Source organism: Mercenaria mercenaria, unplaced genomic scaffold, assembly GCF_021730395.1.
Source record: "Mercenaria mercenaria strain notata unplaced genomic scaffold, MADL_Memer_1 contig_4651, whole genome shotgun sequence".
Lineage (NCBI taxonomy): Eukaryota > Metazoa > Mollusca > Bivalvia > Venerida > Veneridae > Mercenaria > Mercenaria mercenaria.
The window spans coordinates 33,138-56,326 of NW_026462895.1; the positions used below are offsets into that span (position 1 = coordinate 33,138).

At 35.7% G+C, this 23,189-nt stretch overlaps 1 protein-coding gene across 1 annotated transcript in view; it reads left to right on the forward strand.

Annotated features, from left to right (window-relative positions):
- LOC128554021 (uncharacterized) overlaps positions 1 to 23,189 on the forward strand; it is a 46,033-nt gene that overhangs the window by 22,188 nt on the left and 656 nt on the right. Inside the window, exons 2-4 of the mRNA XM_053535232.1 lie at positions 274 to 364; positions 17,048 to 17,185; positions 18,642 to 18,849. Of these exons, the coding sequence (XP_053391207.1) occupies positions 290 to 364; positions 17,048 to 17,185; positions 18,642 to 18,849 (421 nt within the window). The 5' untranslated portion in view covers positions 274 to 289. The remainder of the gene's footprint in view (positions 1 to 273; positions 365 to 17,047; positions 17,186 to 18,641; positions 18,850 to 23,189) is intronic.

Below are 23,189 nucleotides of genomic sequence, written 5' to 3' on the forward strand. Positions count from 1 at the left end.
AAGACTGTTTGTAATTTTAGTTCGATGATACTACAGGATACAGACTACTATCATCTTAAATTTTAGCAAGTATTGCATTACATAATGAATAGCCTTAATAAAGAACACAAAAACGCAGATGACACTGTTCATATAGATACATTACTTTGTAAGTCTACTTCAATATTTGCAAGATAGTAATATTATTTTAGACTTTTCGTATACATTAAGTGCCATTATGCCCTTCAATTAAATAGTCATGATTAAGTATAAAATTTTGTATTTTAATTGCAGATGGTAAGACATTATAATGGAAAATAATTCTACGATAGACTGTTTGTCAAATTGTGAATGCTGCGGAACATGTGGCTGCTGGACAAATCTGGTATGAAAAGATTCCGTATTTGTTACCTCTATGTTTGAAATCTCAAATTTGTTACAACCATTTAGATCCGTACTTGACAATATTATGATCTGAATGTCATTCGTTCATTTGTTGATAATCTTGTACTAAAACACATTACGTTTTAATAAAAGAAAATAAGAAAATCTATAAAAGCGTATTGTGTTCTCTCTCTATATATAATGTCAATCACAAAACTAAAAATTGTCAATGAAGGAAAAAGCTGCTAATTAGACGACCGCATCTGGACTTTTTATAGTCCCGTATCAGTTCAGTTGCTTGTCTAAATCATGTCTCAACATATAAGTATTTATTTCACCTATCGATTTAAAGCCTGACTCTCATACTAAGGACTGGTCTTCGCGATCTCCAGTTGATCCATGACAACGCTGCCGCTCACAAATATGCCATCCTTCAAAAGTTTCTGAGAGATAAAAAAAGTGGTGCAAATCAATAAAAAAAAATTCTCTTATTTACAAGATCTAAGTCCTTGTGACTTTTTCCTCTTTCCAAGGCTGAACAAATGTTGGCTGGGCGCAAACATTTAAATATCAAATAAAACACTTGGGAGTAGTATTATTTTCATAATGCCTTCGGCTTTCACATGTATAGAAAGCATGCCTGTATCTGCATTAGGCTAGTGAGGCGCGCTTAGATAAAAACTTCGTCGTCACGCACCTTGAACAGGAAGTAAACCCCAACTGATCTCATTTCGACATTTTGCGTTGGCGAAGTGAAGACGTGGATTTTATTTATGCGCGAGTAAATATTTTCTTTTTCAGAATATTATTTGGCAAGTGTAGAGTGTAGAATTGCCCGGTCTGGTTAGCGCTCGCTCCTGTACGTAGTGCCGAGAATAGATACTGTAGGAAGTATGAGCGCGAGTGAGTGAGGACGAAGTCTCCAACTCTGAAAACATGGAGCCGGTGTAACATTAAATATTGACCCCGTTGAAAATTGGCCCCATGGGTCCTTTTTCAACGGATGACTGATGAATTTTCGACGTTGAAAATTGACCCCACCCGTTATTTAATGATCCATCCACGCGTGAAAGTTTGACCATCGTTGAAAACTGATCAACTACAGTCAGGTCGTATTTCAACGTTAATAAATGCATCCAATAATCTTCCGCAGTTTGCCTCTAACCATACAGATCAGAGATTAACATTTCTGTATTTCTTTCAAGACTGTAAGCAATAAACGTTTAGTTATACAATCGAGCGCGCAACAAGCTAATAATACGTATAATTATTTGGCGATCCATCTGCCATAACTCTGCAGATACTGGCCAGATATAGAAATTAAAACCCATAACATCTGCAGACTCCTGAGGGATTGGTTGGTGCCCGTTCCCGGTATACGAGGATACCAACGTATTCCGAGGGATTCTGAAGATGTTATAAACACGAAATAAACATGCGCTACCACTAATCTAGCTTAAAACGCGTAAAACTAATAAATTAATACATTGTCACTCAACGTCATAAAATTTCCATGAAATGCGCGGAAATGTCTGAGTTTTCGTTGACGTCATTTCCATTGGAATTATCCGTTGTAGGGCCGTTATACGTTTACGCTTCGTCAGGATATATGATAGAAATTTTAAAAGTTACTCCTGGACAAGTATATAATAAATAAAAAAGAAAAATATCCAATGGGTTTGCTCTATCTGTATTTCTGTCTAAATACAGATAGAGGAAACCCATTGGATGTTTTTCTTTTATATATATATATAGAGAGAGAGAGAGAGAGAGGAGAGAATTTATACGAACTAAATCACCACCACAATAATCCAGACCAATTACGGCAGAGCGCCTAGCAGCACAAACGAACACGCACATGCCACAGCAAGTCCATTAACCCAATAAGATTAGTTTCGGTGCTGCTTTATATACGAGCCCGAATTGTACTACACATTCGTACTGGTTCAACATTTGCATATATATATACTCAAATCTCTGTTTTCATGTCTCACAAGTCAGCAGTGACATTTTAGTCTTTTTAACTGATTGGGACCAGAGAAGCTATATGTTCTCTCTCTGAAAGTTAACTGGATCTCGCGGATACATTGAATATATATATAGATAATTTGCATTATATATATAGTTATAAGAACAGAAGTTTTGTGCTTGAATGTTTTATCGGTCTGTCATGTAATGGTGGTGTAACGTTGAAATGACCCAGGAGGTCAATTTTAAACGTTGTGAATGACCCCTATGTAAATTACCGATGGGTTCTAAATATAACGATACACCACTTTTATATGACCGAAAATAAAACAATAACTGATACGAATGCCTAATATATTATGGGTGGATCAAGTCAAACTATTCACAGTTTAAGACTCGGTGAAATGAGATAGTACTGCGTACATTCCGAAACTTTCAGAATTATATACTGCGGAAACTTCTACATGTTACCATTATCTCTGACGTATTTGACATGCTGTTTTCTTGCGAGATGGTAAAGGTCGCTGACTTGTAAACACAAAACGTATCACCGCTTACAGACATAAAGTGTCCTACTTTCCGCTGAAAGGAATGTATGGTCATTGCATGAGAAAAGCATGGGGGTTAAAGGTGCCCAATCGGATAATTTCTTCAAAAACTGAAAAATTCTGAAGAATACATTTTATGTTTCATTTGACTTAACTATGATGAACTAGAGAAAATTTTCCAATTAGCTTGCCAAATTGCTCACCAAAAACTGAAAACTTGACTGAGGTAGTGTATTTCGTTTTAAGAACGGAACAATTTTCTTTATGTCTATAGTAAATACATTAGGCAATATCTCCCGTCAAATACGAAAACAGATACTTTCGTTTTGTCTGATTATAATCAGATATACACAAGTGATACAAATATGTGTAAATCTACTTTATAAATGAATGTCATATCCGACTGGGCACTGTTAACTGTTACAATCCTGTTATTGTAATCAGTGAAGTATCTAAATTTGAGGCTCTTCAGCTCTTCCATTACTAGTGTCGTATGAAGATACATTTTATGAATTAAAAACAACCAGTTAAAAGAAAAAAGAACTTCAGTGCTATACTCATACAGTCATACATTTTATTAGCTCGACTATTCGAAGAACAAGAAGTGCTTTTCTACTCGCCCTGGCGTCGGTGTCGCCGTCTGCGTCACGCCTTGGTTAAGGTTTAATGTGCAAGTTACTATCAAGGCCATATATCACTGACCACTTGATGTATTGGATTGAAACATCACCAGAGCCTTTCCTGTGGTCAACCCTATTAAAATAATTAAGTTAGACAATTCTAGCTTGAATATAATTCAGATTATGGCCCTTGTTTGACTTTAAAAGAATCTGGTTTAGGCTTTGCGTGCAAGTATACCATCATATCTCAGTAACCCCTTGATGTATTTGGATTGAAACATCACACAGGTCTTCCCAGGAATCAAACATATTAAAATGATAAAGGAGGACAGCTCGTGCTTGAATATAATACAAATTATGACCCTTGTTTTATTGTAATAGTTAATTCCATTGTGTCAAAGATTCGAATAGTCGAGCACGCTGTCTTACAGACAGCTCTTGTTTTAACAAATTCACAAAATAGTAGTGCAAAACAAGTACTTTTTCGCGGCAACTGTTACTTGCCACGCAAGATGTTCACAGAAATGCTCAAAACTGTGTTTATGCCATGGATTCGTTCAAAAACACTATTACCCCTTACCCTGCTGAATTTCTTCGGTGAACTTGTCCATCTTTCAATTTGGACAGTACCATTAACTGTTAAAAGGAGTGGTTACCAAAAAGATACTGACTGAATGGCGAACAGGGCAGATCATGATCTACACTGGTCGCAAAGGCATAATCAATCGTGTTCAGTATGATAAGGGTTAACATGTGTCAAGGACAATGCATGACTCTGATTACACTATGAGAACCAGTCTTGCAATTATACACTGGAATGAGATTATTGCTAATTTGTCGTCTAGCAAATACTGCTACCGAAATAAATTGTTGAAAAAGACAGTAAGCCACTTATTGAATGACCAAGCATGGAGACCTTTAAAGGTATATAAATAGCGATTTTAAATGGAATGTGTTTATATTCACCAGTGTGTTTTATGAATAGGCATTCCCTTTCCCTTTAAAGGTCGTGGATTTGAGTCACTGTATATACGTCTTTATTTCATCCAGACCCTCCACCGTGCTTGTAGACCAAGGTGTTAATGTGAACGTGAAACGTTTTCACTTTGGCGCTCGTTTTGGTTATAAAACGTCGCTTCCTACGTGGCGTTGGCGTCTCTGATCTTTCTTTGCGGCATCTTTTATGTAGTTCAAACTTGACTTAGTTCAGCCAATGAAGCACAACATCAAAGCCGCCGGTGTATTTAGAAACGCGCCCTTTTTTACACGCAAAAAAAAAAAATATTTTGGGGTTTACAAAAACAGATCAGGTGTCTTTCCATCAGTAGTCACGTGTCCCACATAATCTCCTCGAGTATAGGTTTACCATTTCTGCCAGTTACACTTTTTTCTATGGCAACCCGTCTAAAATAGATACCTATTACACAAGAGAGCTATCGCTTTAATATGGAAGCGTCCTAGTGTCAGTGGATTTATAGTTTATTAAGGACGTATGCTAGAATTTGGTGCGATAATTTTCCCAATAACAGAATTTCTTCAAACTTTGGGTATTGAAGAACAATCATCTAAGAAACAAAAAAAATGCAATAAAAACCATAGGTCACCGGTATCGAAAAAGAGTTATCTGCCCTTCAAAATGGCATTTCCCCCAAAAATGACGTTTTCAAGGGCAGATAACTCTTTTTCGAATCCGGTGACCTATGATTTTTATTGCATTTTTTTGTTTCTTAGATGATTGTCCTTAAATATCCAAAGTTTAAAGAAATTCTGTTATTGGGAAAATTTTCGCCCATCTCATATACAGGGAATTCTAGCGTACGCCTTTAATGTCTCATCCGCATTTACAATTTATACACGCCATATAAAACCATTAAAACATGTGGTCATTCTAAACAGAATTGTAAGTGACTGTATCTAAAACCCATATCTACGGAAGAGCATTAGTGCGAGGGGTATATTATTTATTAACTCGAAACTCGAGTTACGTATAGTTTACGTTGATGTATAGGTCCTGGCCAAGATTAGGTACCTGGTGTATCCATCGGGTAGCCCTACAATGTCATATTATTTTATGACCGAGCAGCGTTTGCTCGCAAAAATATCACTCTTTAAGTTCAATCCAGGGGTCGTGGGTTCGAGCCCCACTGGGGTCAAGACCATGACTTCTCATATGACACCAGTACTGGTTTTTCCAGGAAGCGGATTTGAGAGTGATTCCAATCAGCTTGAAGATTTTATCACAATTGAGCTAAAACAAATTAGTATTAACTAAACCATGTTTAAGTCTGGAAGGTTTTCGACCTAGTTTGAGCCCATATGGCAATGAAATATAGACATACCCTACATAAACGTGTAGTTATGAGTTTGACCAAGATCGGATACCTGGACAGATCTAGATTATGAAGAGAGGTCATAGAAGGTGACCGGGAAGTATTCAAACTTAATATTTCACTATTTTGACCATATCTGGAATGTTTTCGGCCTAGTTCGAGCCCCTACCACCTGAAATGTAAATGAAGGTATATAACCTGGATACAGTTTGAAATCTGGAGTAGCTTAGAGGCTATGGTAGGTCATATATTGATGTATGGTAGTATATGTTCAAGTCCCTACATGTTGGGTACAATATATGGATGTGTAGATAGATGATTCAACTTCTAAGAGTCAAAAGCCGTCCATTACATTTTTGGCCTTTGACAGACGGATAGACGTTCAAATTTTGTGGATAAAAGGGCAAGATACCAAGTCGAAATTTCGTGTTCTTAACTTAATTCGAAATTTCGAGATATTAACTCGAAATTCGAGATACTAACTCGAAATTTTGAGTTATCTTACTCGAAATTTCGAGTTAATAAATAAAACGCACCTGGCACTAATGCTCTCCCGTACATATCTGTAAATTCTATAAACGAATTTAAAAAGGTATATTATAGACATTCGTAAAATTACATATAATAAGTATTTACAAGAATAGTTGGTGCATTAAATTTGATATTATACAAAAATTAAAACTGATCAAAGGTTAGATGATACTGTAATATTTTTATCTCATAATTAGAAGTTATTATGTCCTAATTCTACTATCTCGTTATTAGGACTTAGTAACTCCTAATTATGAGATAAAAATATTTCAAACTGGGCACTAGGACGCTTCCATACTTTAACATAAAGAGATATCTTTATACGTAAAAATACATCTCTTTGTGTTAAAGAGATATCACTAAAATTTACAGAGGTATCCCTTAACTAACCGTTAAAAAGTGACCCAATGACTGATCAAAATTTAACGACTGATCAGTTTTCAACGACCTTTTGATCAAAATTTAATGTTGAAATGTTGGCGGGTCAGTTCTCAACGTTGAAAAAGGACTCGTGGGGTCAATTTTCAACGAGGTCAATATTTAATGTGGTGTCGGACATTGATGTTACCGAGTTTTCGAGTTTTGACTGTCCTAATGTGGGGGCAAATGAAGAAAAACATACCTCTGATTTGGGTCCTTCTACTACTAATGTTAAAAAAACTATCTAAAAATGTTGCCAAAACACAAGAAGCTCCGAAAAAAAAGCACCCAGAAATGTAGGAAAAAAATCAAGCTAAAAGCTCGAGTAAGTCGAAAAAAGACTAAGAAAAATTCCTCTTCTTCAGGCATAGACTTTGGCAGTTAGTCAGCTGCTGATGTAAATGTGTTGCGTGAAAAATTGGATGTGAATCCAGTGGCAGTGAGCAAAAAAACTAAACTCAACAAAATTCCTAATCGATCAGTTTATATTGTATTACTATTTTGTTAATAATGCATGTATTTACAAGAAATTTCACATACCGACATTTGAATAAGTACTGCAACTAATTATTGTTTTACTTTTAGCCGACTCACGGCCAAACATAACCGCATTAGGCGTTTTGACCAATATTGCATATTTTGCACGTGCAGGGAATGTGCACCAATATGCACATGTTAATGAACACTGTTGGCATCGCTGACGAATGTCCTACTAGAAAAACACATAATATCGTGAAATTGACTCAAAAGTAACGAGCCTGGGCTGTCGGAATTTTACAACAATAATCAAAATCGGTCACTTCAATGAATTGTACTCGAGTTAAATTCGCCAAAAGGGCGCGGTTGGTAGATAACCAACGATTGAAGGTTCTTGTAAACGGAAATAAGGTTAAAAATGGAAACAACCTTCAAAGTAACAGCTACGAACAAATTATATAAAATTTCTTTTGTGCAAATATAATTACACACGTGTCGTAAATGTGTCCCGGTTAGCAACATTCCGGCAGCTCGATCGCGTTGCTCTTGTTCAATTTCACCATGATATGTGTTTTTCTAGTAGGACATTCGTCAGTAATGCAAAAGTTTAAACGAACACGTGAATGTTGATGCACATGCCCTGCACGTGCAAAATATGCAGTATTGGTCAAATTGCCTAATGCGATTAATTTGGCCGCGAGTCGCAAAAAATAAATAAATTACTAGCTGCAGTACCTATTCAAATGTCTGTATGTGAAATTTCGTTTGAATACGTGTATTATTAACAAAATAGTAATACATTATAAAGTGACCGATTAGGCATTTTGTTGAGTGTAAGTCTAAAAACCAAAAGATTAGTTTAGTTGAGAATGAGTCTAATTTTGTTCCAGACTATAATGAGTTTATTTATGATAAAAATGTACGGCCAAATTTGATAATTGAAATTGATCGTGATGATATACAATCTCCCATAGCCTTGTCTAGGTATGATTACATACCATATAGGGGTAGAACTGGTCTTCGCAGTACTCGAAGAGGTAGACACGCATATCATACATACAGTAATTATGGGAATTTTCGAGGATCCTATCAACAGGATTATTAGTCCTCCTGAGGCAGTGGGTGTTTTAGGCCAAGTTCCAGAGGACGTAGACGTGCCTCGGCCACTATGACCTCTGCAAGTGCCCCAAACGAGTAGATATGGAACAAGATTTACCTCAGGTAGGTAAGTCGAAATATTTTCAGATGTTTTGAAAACTTTTACTATTGATGCTTAGATTTTAGAAGGCATAACAGGGTATAAAATTGAATTTGTGCAGAGACCCTTTTATTATAGTACTCCCTCAGAAATTGGTTTTTCTTCCCAAGAGAGGAGTGGTTAATGAAAATGAAATTTTGGAATTAAGTAAAAAAGGTGCGATCATTCCTTCATATCAGTAAGTAAATCAATTTATTTCGAACATTTTTGTTGCGCCAAAATCAAACGGGAAATTTCGGCCAATTATCAATCTGAAAAAATCCGAACAAATTTGTCAAATATTAACATTTCAAACAAAAACATTTTAAAGTTGATTTGATTCAAAAAGAGTTTTTTCACACCTGCATATTTCTCAGTACCCATTTGTAAAGACTATAAAAAAAAATAAAATTTGAATGGAATCATATTCTCTGGAAATTTGTTTGTTTACCATTTGGTTTAAGTTCAGCCCCAAAAGTGTTCACAAAACATTTAAAACCAATTTATGCTTGATTAAGACAACAATGTGTGAGATATTTATATTATATTGACGATTCTCTCAATATGAAAAAAGATAAAATAGTTTATAGGTAAAAATACAGTACTTATGTGTGACACACTGTCGTCTTTAGGGTTCACAATTAACAAGAAAAAATCTGTGCTTATCCCAGTTCAGAGGATTGTATTCTTTGGATGTCTGTTAGACTCGGTAGAGTTTAAAGTTTTCCTTACAGTAGAAAAAAAAATACTAAGATCATTTGCAAAGAAAAGAGATTGTTACACAAAACCTAATTGTTGTTAGAGATCTTCAATTATTGGACTTGCCATCAATGCATTTTATGTTGTTTTGGAAGCACAAATGCATTATAGATGTTTGGAAAGAGTCACAATCGTATGTTAAGGGCTGTCTGGTGATTTTGAGAACACTGTTCAGCTGTAAGGGGAAATAAAACATAAGTTATAACGGTGGATTGACCAGGTTGTCGGGAAAAATGGTAAAAGAATAAAACCAGATAAAATTCAATTCAGTGTAGAACTGATGCGTCTCAGCTAGGATGGGGTTGCTACAATATAGAGTTAGAAAAGTTTGCACAAAGTCGCTGGTCATTTGAAGAGGCTACATTACACACAAACTATTTAGAACTGTTAACCATTTTCTTATCACATAAGGCCATGTACAGAGATCTTTCTGATACCCATATTCAGGTTCAGTTTGACAAGGTTACAGCAGTGTCGTACGTGAATGACATGGGTGGTATGGCATCCTTAGAAATGGACAGTTTAGCTTTTGAAATATAGGCATGGTGTTTAGATAGAAATATCTTTATTTCTGCTGTTCATATTTCTGGCTCAGATAATGTTTTAGCAGACTAAATAGTAGTATTATTCAAGAAATGTTTCGGATTCCACTGAGTGGATGTTAAAACCAGATATTTTCAAACGTTTATGTAGCCATTTCTTCTTGTCAAGCATTGATCTCTTTGCGTCAAGACTCAATAAGCAGCTAGAAAGCTTTGTGTTATAGTTTTCTGAGCCTGAAGCGAGTTTTCATGCTGCCTTTACCTTTTCTTGGTATGATATGTTGCCATATGTCTTTCCACCTTTTAACATGTTGAGTAAAGTTATAAACAAAATTGTAGATAATCAGGTTGAGAGAGCTCTTCGTATTGTGCCTTTTTGGAAATCTCCAAATTGTTTCCTCTTTTATTGGTTAATATTGTTGATTTTCAGGTCAGGTTGCCGAGACACGCAGATTTGTTGACGCTTCCGCACAATGGAAACAAACATCCTCTCTCGAAAAGTTTGAAGATGGCCGGAGTCGTTCTATTGGGAAGGTCATGCTTTGTCGAGGATTTTCACACGGAGCTATCGAAGTTGTCTAACAATGGTGGCAGAAAGGAACAAGAAAACAGTATGTAACGGCATGGAAACGATGGTGTCTTTGGCGTTTGCAATAATCTAAGGATCCCTTTCATACGTCTGAAGTTGACGTGATAAATTATCTGTTTTTCTAATTTTTTAGCAAAACGACATATTCAGTTCTAAATTTACATAAAAGTATGCCTTTACAAACATTTTTTTTTGGAAAAAGTCGGTGTTCTAAAACTTTCCTTATTTCAAGGTTTATGAAAGATATGTTTCATATAAGCCCTCCTAAGGTGAGATATAAATCAACGTGACTCTGGTATTAAGTTATCTAAAAACTGTGTTTCCATTGAAGATGTTAGCTTTGAAGCTTACAGCTTTAATTGCCCTTTCTTGTGCACCCAGAGCTCAGACTATTGTATCTATGAATTTGGATTATATGCCTGTTGGGAATTCGGACCCAAATCTGTCGAAGACAACACGATCAGGGCGTTCAAACAGTTTTGTGTTGAATTTGAAACACTTTGATGACAAGAAATTATGTCTTATGCATGCTTTACTTCATTACATACGTGTTACTAAGAACTTGAGAAAAACTAAGCAGCTTCTGGTTTCGTATGTGACATATAAATCAGTGACTACTAGTAGCATTGCAAGATGGTTGAAAACTGTTCTCGATCTATCAGGCATTAATACTGATATTTATAAGGCTCATTCTTACATTTCAGCCTGTGGTTTTAAAGCTCATGGAAAGTGTACTTTAAAAACAATTTTAGATACACCAGACTGGAAAAATGATAAAACCTTTTACAAGTTTTATTATAGATCAACTGAAACTGAAGATAACTTGACTGTGTTTTGCTGATGCAGTCTTTTCCCAGTGTTAAAATAAATAGCTCACTAGATGAACAGTTTTTTGGACAGTTGTTTCTATATAGACTCTAATAGTTTGCTGAACTGTTTGGTTCTTTGTTTGCAAGTGCCTTGTCTTATTTTGTGGGTTATCATATTAAATCCATAACAATTTATGGTGACTTTGAGTCTTACTTTTTACTTTTTATTACCACACTGTTGACAAACTTTCAAGATGCTATATATACATGTGAAAGCCGAAGGCTTTATGAAAATAATGCTCCCTCATTCAAGCATTTTGGACATTATTGGAATGAAGCCGGAGGCCGAGCATGTAGAGACCCTCCATTTGTTTTTACTATTAGCTGTTTTTACAGTTTGAGATATATCTGTGGCTTTTCAAGCTTAACGTTTCTGTCAACAAAGTAAAACTTTGATTAATGAGATCAGCAGGGGTTTACTTCCTGTTTACGGTGCGCGACGATGGAAGTTTTTTTTTTATTTAAAGCGCGCTTCACTAGCTTAATGCAGATACTGTCATGCTATCTATACATGCTCGGCCTATAATGTCCCTCATCCATCACAAAATGCGTGGATGAGGGTGCATTTTACAGTTACTTAAGACCATATCAAAGGAAGACTGCTCTGCAGTGTTCACCACTGCGGAAGTGGATAGAAGTGAACAAAAATTTGAAGCGTGTGCACAGACTGTGTGTTATGTTCCAGCACAGTTGTCATTATTTTTTAATGTCCTTTTAGCCAAAAAAAAAGAACAGCAAAACCTATCCAAGAAACTTAAGAAAGCGTGGTTTAGTTTACTTGAGACGGAGATTCAACGTCAGGAAAATGAAACGGGGCCTTTTAACTATAAGTCGGTTATAGATCACTTACTGACACTGTATGGTAACTACTACGGCAGCCGTGTGTTTGGATATATTCAAATGGCCATCCAAAACACAAAACAACGGAGCATCATATAAGTTTTTGAAGATATTTCATACAACTTTTAAAAATTCTGTCGCGCGATTATAATTTTGTGAACATTTTATTTTCAGTTCCAGATATAAACAATCCGTTTTTGTCTGACACTTCAATTATACCATAGTTGCGTTTTAATTATAAACATAAAACGGTACTAGTAAGACGGACAATTCTTCTGAAGTATCAGACAATTTCAGATCTAAGATATCATGATGCGAGAAGTTTCCTATTAGCCGTATGGGATAACTCAATTCTTTACATGCACGGACCCAGAGCCTGGCAGTGGGGCATTGTGGATCAATCCCCCTTTTGATTCTTACATTTTACAAAGAAAATCGGTCTTGAAACTCGGTGTGACCCCATTCAACCACCCCCACCCCTGAAATGGGTGACCGCCCTCCCCTCTCTACGCAAACGACGGCGATAATCCCAAATGACAATGTCGCGATATCCACTTTGAAATGTCGCCTTTCTAAAGCACGATATATCGCGATGTCACTTCGCATTGTCGAGCGTCATATCGCATTGTCGCTATGTCTCTTCGTAATGTTGCGACGTCACTTCGCGTTGTCGTATGTCGACCCTGCAAACGCGACGGCATCATTATCAAACAACATGCGCTCGACAACACGAAGCGACATTTTCCTAATGTCGTATCGTATGTCGCGTGTCGCGGGTTTGGATGAGTATCAAAAAATATCAAACTTGTTATATGCGGTAGGGTGCTGGCCAAGACTAAGCTAACCCGACCCGGGGAGCCGTGAGAATTGCTTTAATGGTGTCATTGGACTCAGTGAAGGTAGTGCTTGGCTTTTTAGGACCGTCTTGACTGCTCTGACAAGTTCATATTTTGAGAATATTACCGGAATTTGACCTATGACCTTGACCCCTAGCCGACCGGGATCGAACCTGACGTGACCTCTTTTCTCTAGGTACTAACTTGTCTTTTGCAACAAGGTACATTTATTAAAATCGGACATCAGGTTATGAAGATATGGCTTCTCAGACAAGGACCACCCCTCTATTTAATATATGTACATAGTATGCATATTTTCACGAAAACAGAAACATTTTGAGACGGTCCTCCGAATAAACCGTCGGCGGTAAAATTATACAAGTTACATATCCGTTTAGACAATGTTTGAATTTAATTTATAAAAGTTATTTCATTAAAATATCTTGTGTTTGGAACATTCTACAATTATTTGAAGTTAATGAAAAACACGGACATTTTCCGTACGGAAAAGTACGGAAATACAGCTTTTATCTTTAATTACGTACAGACGGACGAACAGATGTTGTCTTTTTTTGTCACAAACATTCAGATTTTGTCATTTTCTATCAAAACAAGTATTTTTTGCAGTTATTTACCCAAAATAAATATTTCATAAGCACTTTTTCCTTATTTTACTGCTCATATTTTAAGCCAAAAATGACAAAGTTCAGCAAATGTTCCCGACGGCGTGCCCGTCGGGGAAGAACATTGTTTTTAATATTCGATTAGGCAATACTACTTATTAAAAGAAATTACACTTTGAAACCTTACTTTTAACGCTTTTAAAAATAAAAGGAAATACATGAATTTTTCGAAAAAATGCGACCAAGATTAGCCGGTATTTATTCAAGTGAACACCGGTCGACGCACGACAATGCGATACGACATTATGAAAATGTCGCTTCGTATTGTCGAGTGTCAATTCGCGTGTCGTGTATCGTTTGGAATTGTCGCGCGTCGACCTCACCCAAACCTGCGACACGCGACATACGATACGATATTTGGAAAATGTCGCTTCGCGTTGTCGAGCGTCGTTTGTGATTATCGCAAGTCGTTTGATAATGTCGCCTTCGCGTTTGCAGGGTCGACACACGACAACGCGAAGTGACATCGCGACAATGCGATACGACGCTCGACAACGCAAAGTGACATCGCGATATATCGTGACTTTGAAAGGCGACATTTCAAAGTGGATATCGCGACATTGTCGTTTGGGATTGTCGCCGTCGTTTGCGATTGTCGGGTGTCACTTAGTTATGTCGCTATGTCACTTCGCGTTGTCGTGTGTCGACCCCACAAACGCGACGGCGACATTATAAATGGCCCCAACAGGATTCCGTATCCCTCTTTCTTTAAAATTGGTGTCCCCCTAACCGAAATTCCTGGATCTGCACATGCTTTACTTATAAAATAGTATATTAAAACAAATACATGTATATACCCACATGTTATTTTGTGCAACAATTTCCGTCTCAACCTAACATTTCTTGACTGTTTCGCTAGACACATGGTTACTTGGCACGATTATATTGTGCTGTGTGAGAGTTTGGCATTATACGGAGTCATGCAGAGTGTCGTGATGCCAAAACGTATAGCATCACGAGAGTATCTTACATTTTGTTGCAATGCGCTTGTTACATGTATTTATAACTTGTGTATATTGACTCATGTTATCAACATATCTTTTAAAAGGTTAAACTTTCATCAGGTACATTGTTTATGAGTGTCTACAAGTAAAACGCGTCTTTTAAGGAATTCGATGTACAAAGTACCAATTCAAAGTGAAACAAAGCCTTTAAGAAAAACTATGAAATACTAGTCAACAGCATGACGGATGAATCTGTCCTTTATATTTTATGGTCATGCCTTTCGTGTTTGCTTTATCGCATATATTTAACTTAATTTCGAAGTACTTCGACAGATGCATTTGAATTAGTTGGTGTTTCATGTTTTTGTTTGAAAAAATATTTACTGCATCATCTTTCAAGAACACCATCAACAATTAAATACGTTGATATGATTATCATTTTTATTTCCTCTAATGTATGATTTACAATCGTACATTGTATACTAACATCATTTTATATAAAATCTAAATGTTAGGAGCAACACCAACGAGTTTTTACATTGTTCCGCTTTTTTATCGTAATCGCACTAATATCCATGCGATAATCATATTAATTGAAATGTTATATTTAATTTTCATTTTTAAAACCTCTTGTAAAAGCCGTGCGCTTTAGGACAATTGATATCGAAATGCACGAAAAAAAACGATCATAATTACGGATAAAATGAATAGGCGGATTAAATGAAGTAAGGTTTATTCTAAAATTTGAAATCTCAAGGAATTTTAATCGAACTTCAACTTCTTACGTTAACTTCGCATAAGACGTTGAAGTGGAAGGCGAAGGTTGAAATCTCAAACTCTCCAGTATCTGTAAAGAGGAGTTAGGTTTTGCTAGAAATACAAGTCTTATAAACACCGTCGTTTATATGACTGAAACATTGTTGAAAAAGACGTTAAACCCGAGCACACACAAGCACGCCCCACCCCAAGTATTATACTCCCTTTAAATGAGTTTGCTAATGACAGTTCAAATGTGATGCCCTACTGCTTACTAGTTTCTTTAACGTAATGTATACGTTAAGATTTATTTTTTGTGTGTAAACATCCATGCATACACTGTCGAAAGGTTCTTAGAACGCGGGGTTTCTATATTTCCCTTTTATGATACTAGTAATGTTACAAAAATTGCAAATACAAAACTTTGTGAAAAAGCAAATAAGAGAATATGGAACATGAGCCTTACATGCCAGGTCATTATAGTTCATTTCAATACGAATTTGGACACTGAAGCCGACAAACGGATGCGTGTAACAGACGTGCGTATTTTCTAAACTCTTTTTGGAATAACGAAAAACTAATTTGTACAGACCGTTTGCTTTTAAATTGTTGGTGGAGACGACAAAACAAACGTTCTTAATAGGGTCCTAGTTTCTGTCTATTTACTGATCGCTGTTCCTAAAACACAACTGACAAATGAGGTAAATAAATGGACTTTAAAAGCATTTGTTGTAGATCAAATCAACCTGGAGATCAACTTGTGATTAAAGCCATGATTTCGAAATCTTTGAAAGATACTCACAAAGTACTTAGACCCCATGATTTAAAAATCGTTTTGACCTATGTATCAGGATATATAATGCTTCTTTTTATAAATGTTCCCAGAAATAATCCTTTATGATACGTTACACATTCTCTTGCATCAGTTATAAAAATATCTGGTTACAATGTTAATTCTTGAATCGTTTATACATAGATTTTCTTTTCAGCTTCTAAGGTATTTAGTTATATAACCTTAAGTTTGCTTCTTCCCCGAGATGTTATTTTTAATGATATATGACGTTTTCTTGTCGATTCGCTGTAAAAACCAAATCACTAGATTTTATACTTATCATATACAAGTTTCCAGAAATAAGTGAAAGGGATAACTATGGTTGTATGGTTTTAACAACCTTGATACCGGTCATGTTAATTTAGATGCTGTGCAAACCGTTATATACACTAAATCCAAACCGTTGGCTGTTTTTAATCATAAGTATCCAAACTGTGATACTTGTGGTTGACTTCAGGTTGTACTTTGTCACAAAAATAATAAGTTTTCCGTCAAGAGACCAACGACTACATGTTCAAAAATGCTTCTTTCTTGAAAACAATTTTTACCGATGATAAAATTGAAAGACGTTTTATAACATCATTTAAAAGTTTCGTTTTTCTAATCTTGTTTGCCCTAGTCTGCAGGTTTTCGTGGCTTAATGATTTAAACTGGAATGCTTTGATCACTTTATAACCCATAGTTTAGAGCTTTGAATGACGAAACGTAAAGGTATAAATTTTCATTTTTTGCTATGGAGAGGCCATATTGGACAGATCCAATTCCAATAACGATAACTTATCCTAATTTACATAACTTTCCCCCTTCACTCCTGTTTTCATAATCCAAAGTAAAAACGAGGTCATCACTTCTGCGGTGGCCAATACAGTAATGGAAATAATGTATTTTAATTTTCAATTCCAGCTAATTAACGTATTAACGAGCGTGGTTGTCGCTGCCTTTGTTGGAGCCATTATATCATGGAGAGTTACGAAGAAGTTGAACAATAATCAAACGACAAATAGTGACAATTATCTTCTTAGTGTCAAAGATGTTTCGGAGGTAAATTGAAATGGAATTTAATTTTGTAGAGTGGGATTTTTTTTTCTAAATTAAATGTAATCCAATCGGTTTTTTTAGTGACTATTATGGATGTTTGAGTAATTTTCAAAAAATGCACCATCGTTTAAAGTTGATCCTTCAGGATTGCACTTAATAAATAGCCGACATTTTTATCGATTTCATTTTTACCAATCTCTACTTGTGTATACTTAGAATACTAAAACTCAACTTCTGTATTATGGAACTAGAAAAAAAGTATTTTAAAGGTCAAATAAAATAACCACTTAAAACATTTAACAACAATTGCATCAACGGTACAAACGAGTGTTTAGAGTTGGTTTTAAATAAAGGAATCGCATTGATTTCAATTAACCAGAAGTCAGGTTTTAAAAGAACTACAGTCCATGCTTATGTTTTGCGATTTTAGGAAGAGAAATTTTGAGCCGCAATGTATCAGAGCAAATAAGTAGAGAATTACACTTCACCAATCCAACTTGTTATGTTCTATATCCTCTGTTCATTTTAAAAGCGATATTATACTAGTATTTTGACCACAAAAAAGAGTGATAAGAGGGGAGTTATTTTATTCAAACTATCTAGTATAACTTGTTGAAAATAGGGTAAGTGCGAGGTTGACATGTCCCAAAAGCGTTTAAACGGCCAGTTTCTTTTATAGGTTACTGACTGTTCCAAGGCTGTGTCCCTATTCTAAACTTTCTTTTTGGTCGTTAAGTATCATATGTTATGCATATTGTCTTGTATGATGGTTGTATTACTTTCCTTATCCCCCGCCCCGCTTTCACTCACCTCCTCATTTTTTCCTACGGATGAGGTTAGGTACCTTGAATACAAACTGGCGATTTTGCCACTGTCTGTCCCTGAGCGGTGCCCCACTGTGTTTCTTTTGTCATCAATGTCTGTTTTGTCTCCTTTGTGTGTGCGTGTGCCTTGTGTGCATATATGCTTACATTACTGTGTTACGCGGTCTAGAGAGGCTGCAATTTTTAAACGTGACTTTCCCTATTATATATTCGCCCTTCCCCAAACAGCCCGCCCCTTTCTCTACCCATCCGTATTTTTATAACTTGCATATGATTATCACGTACCTTTTGTTGAATTTCTTAAGCAACCCATTTGCGATATCTTTCCGCTGCAGTTTCTATTTTTGGCGGGCCTACTCGCAATGTATGATTCTACTTGTGTTAGCTGTAATCTGAGCTTCCGGGAAATCTGTTCAAATGTATTAAATTGTTGTGCAAGGGAGGTAAGCTAATTTATTGCATGTATGTACCTATTTATATCTTTGATAATTAAATTTTGAATAATAGATTTCTTTTTTATTCTTTTAATTTTATCTCCTGTAAAAAATACGGTTTCGCAGTATTGATGATTTTCAACGAAGGCACGTTAATGCATGTCACCTGCATTTGGTTATCTTTTGAATATACGTTTACAGAGAATACCTATTTATATGATGGAGCATAGTCCGTTTCGAGAAAAGGATAGTCATAGTATAACGAATTTCCTAGAAGAAAGGAAAATATCACCAACACCTCTTATAAATCAGGAAGACGCACACGTTAAAAGTCAACCCATATTATGCGCAAGATATGCTTCAGGTCGTTTGGAAGCAGATATTTGTGGAATCTGTGGAGTATTTTGTGGTAACATATTATTCTCTTTGGCAATGTACATTTAATAATAAACAACATTTGATAATTATCCGGTTATTATGGAAGCGTATATCGTACATCCTGCTGGCGTGTTCATGTAGGTAAGGACATGTAATGGTATGTCGACATGCTTCAGTAGAACACATGTCGACATAATTAACATCTCTTGTCTATATAATATTTCAGTATCACTACTTAAAGTTTTGCGTCATGCTTATATGTTCTTTCCTTCGTTATATATATTATTTCGACATTTTCATAATAAGGATATGGTATGGAAACGTATATCGTACATCCTGGTTATATGTTTATATGGTTTAGTCGAGATTCTGTAGGACGACATGACGACATATAACTCAGCAACTCGTCAAAAAATAAGACTACAAGTTGTGAAAATCTGGTCATGACGTCAAAAAAGAACTCAACTTGTCGTCTAAAACTAAGACGACATGTATTAAAGAACTTGCCAAGATGTTAAAAATTATGTCTACTTGTCGTATTAATTATTGTGTAGGCTTAAATCTATTAAAAGAAATTCAGAATTTTACGAATATGTGTCACATATCTTAGAACTATTCACTTTCTTTAAAAGTCCTATATTTCTTCAGCTGTTTGCGTGTTAGAAACACATACTATTTATCAAAATACAATATTCACATTTTTGCCCAAGAGGCTTTGTTTCATTCACATGATACCTACATGTGAAGTGAAAGTAAAACTCCCAGAATTCTGGCGCAAAACTTGGCTCATTGCAGTTTACTGATGTTAGCTTCTAACATAATGTAATGTTGCATGTAGCATTTTCCAGGACTTCAGAAGTAAACTTTAAAATTGTTTTCAAATATATATTATTAACTAAAAAATAATTTCTTTTCGTTAATTTAAGCCCGATCGGGCAATAAAACCTTGATTGGGCCTCTAAGCCCGATCTGGCAATGTTACAAGGCTGTTTAATGTATACAGCAGTGAGTCATTCTTACAATTGTTGTTGATCAAATCGTAGGGATCACTGACCGGCGTAAATCTGTCGGGGACTATGTATTGTCATGCAGTATTCCAATAACTTGTTTTTAGTGTCAGTAGGTCAAAGGTCAAGGTTGTTGAGGTCTGAAAATTGAAAATCATTTCCATACATGATGCAATAACTTGAGAATCATCTGAAAAGGTCTACTGTAGAACATTCAAACTTTGTACATGCGTCAGTCTAAGTCATCGTGAAACCTCCCAGGCCTCAGCTGGACATCCCGACCAACTTCCACCGTCCCGGACACATATATTATGAAATTTGAGAAAAAAGAAACATGGGCAATTTGTAACTGTATTTATTATGGCCTATGGGTAATGATTGTCACCAATTATCGTAAGAATACGGAAACCATCCGGTGGTCTGAGCTTCAGTCTATAATTCCAGATTGTGAGCCATCTCGCGGCAGAAATAAACCACCATACGTAAGGGAATAAAATTCCAGAGTCCGACCGAATGTCACGCATTGCCTGATTAAATACTGTTCAATCTAGATGAGTAAAAATGAATAAATTGATCAATGAAAATAAAAGTATAACGGAACTAAAACACATGAAAATTTGACAATGTTTAAACAATTTTTCAAGGCGTGCTCTCCAATTTTTAGTCGGTCACTGTGGTCCGACGAAAAAGCAACCTCCGTCGGGTGCGTCCGTCGGTCCGACGAGTTCTGGATTTGACTGAAGTCTTGGTCTGTAGATGATCCCTGTTCATATTAAAGTCAGGGCACCAATACTGATACAATATATACTGGGGGAGGAAGCGGGGTGACATACAATATTGCCAATTTTTACAATTTCTTTTACCTAAGGCATACATTATATTAATTAGAAGATAAATTACACTTTAATAAGTTCAGTCATTGAGGCCACAAACCATGGCGCAGTATAATTAACTAATGTCGAAAAGATTACTTTATGTAGATATGTCGGAAAAAATTTAGTAGTAAAGCTGTATTAATTATGTAGACAATACATCTTAATAAATCCCGACATACTGTGTTATTTCACACTATGTCGACATAAATACTCCTATACAAACATATCATCCGGGTGTACCATATACGTTTCCATAATAAACGTCTTATGACGCCCTAAAATTATATCATCATGATTTAGATTGGAGTTAAGAGAAGTAACTGTGGAAACGTATATCGTACATCCTGGTTAGATGTTTATATGGTTTAGTTGAGATTCTGTAGGACGACATGACGACATATAACTCAGCAACTCGTCAAAAAATAAGACTACATGTTGTGAAAATCTGGTCATGACGTTAAAAAAGAACTCAACTTGACGACATGTATTAAAGAACTTGCCGAGATGTTAAAAATTATGTCTACCTGTTGTATTAATTATTGGGTGGGCTTAAATTTATTAAAAGAAATTCAGAATTTACGCATATGTGTCACATATCTTAAAACTATTCACTTTTTTTAAAAGTCCTAAATTTCTTCAGCTGTTTGCATGTTAGAAACACAAACTATTTATCTAAATATTCACATTTTTGCCCAAGAGGCTTTGTTTCATTCACATGATATCTACATGTGCAGTGAAAGTAAAACTCCCAGAATTCTGGCGCAAAAACTGGCTCATTGCAGTTTACTGATGATAGCTTCTAACATAATGTAATATTGCATGTAACATTTTCAAGGACATAAGATGTAAACTATAAAATTGTTTTCAAATTATTAACTAAACAATCATTTCTTTTCGTTAATTTAAGCCCGATCGGGCAATAAAACCTTGATTGGGCCTCCAAGCCCGATCTGGCAATGTTACCAGGCTGTTTAATGTATACAGCAGTGAGTCAGTCTAGCAGTTGTTGTTGATCAAATCGTAGGGACCACTGACTGGCGTAAATCTGTCGGGGACTATATTTTGCCATGCAGTATACCAATAACTTGTTTTTAGTGTCAGTAAGTCAAAGGTCAAGGTTGTTGAGGTCTGAAAATTGAAAATCATTTCCATACATGATGCAGTAACTTGAGAATCATTTGAAAAGGTCTACTTTAGAACATTCAAACTTTGTACATGCGTCAGTCTAAGTCATCGTGAAACCTCCCAGGCCTCAGCTGGACATCCCGACCAACTTCCACCGTCCCGGACACATATATTATGAAATTTGAGAAAAAAGAAACATGGGCAACTTGTAACTGTATTTATTATGGCCTATGGGTAATGATTGTCACCAATTATCGTAAAAATACGGGAACCATCCGATGGTCTGAACTTCCGTCTATAATTCCAGACTGTGAGCCATCTCGTGGCAGAAATAAACCACCATACGTAAGGGAATAAAATTCCAGAATGCGACCAAATATGACACGCATTGCTTAATTAAGTACTGTTACATGTAGATTAGTAAAAATGATTAAATTGATCAGTGAAAGTAAAGTATAACGGAACTAAAACACATGCAAATTTGACAACTTTTTGAACCATTTTCAAGGCATGTTCTCCAATTTTTAGTCGGTCACTGCGGTCCGACGAAAAGCAACCTCCGTCGGTCCGACGAGGTTTGGATTTGACTGAAGTCTTGGTCTGTAGATGACCCCTGTTCATATTAAAGTCAGTGCACCGATACTCATACAATATATACAGGGGGAGGTAGAGGGGTGACATACAATTTTAACTCAAAAAAAATATTTTCAAATTCTATTACCTAAAGCATACATATATATATTAATTAAAAAGTAAATTACACTTTAATAAGTTCAGTCATTGAAGCCACAAACATTGGCACAGTCTAAATAACTTATGTCAAAAAGATTACTTTATGTAGATATGTCGGATAAAATTTAGTGGTAAAACTGTATTAATTATGTAGACAATACATCCTAATTAATCCCGACATACCGTGTTATTTCACACTACGTCGACATAAATACTCCTACATAAACACATCATCCGGGTGTACCATATACGTTTCCATAAGTAACCATTACAAGAATGTAAAAACTTACATGCACTGTCGTTTTCCGAAATGCTTTTTTTTTAGTCAGTTAACAGGATCAGTTTTGAGTGTGCTACTATTTTGGTTGCGTGCTATGCTTCTAAAGGCCTCTTTTCGAAGAATTTATTATAATAGTTATCAAAATATGAAACACATTCTTTTGCAAAGGATGTTCTTGGTTGACCTCAAGTATTTTAAATATTTACTTCCAGGTTCTCTTTTAATAAACATGTAGTGATGCGATTTTTATTCAAATGCCTTAAAAGGTACAATTATATGCAAAATCTAGGAATACCTTGGATTGTGTAATAAGTTACATTGTCAAAAATTATTCAAACATGTAGCACTATAT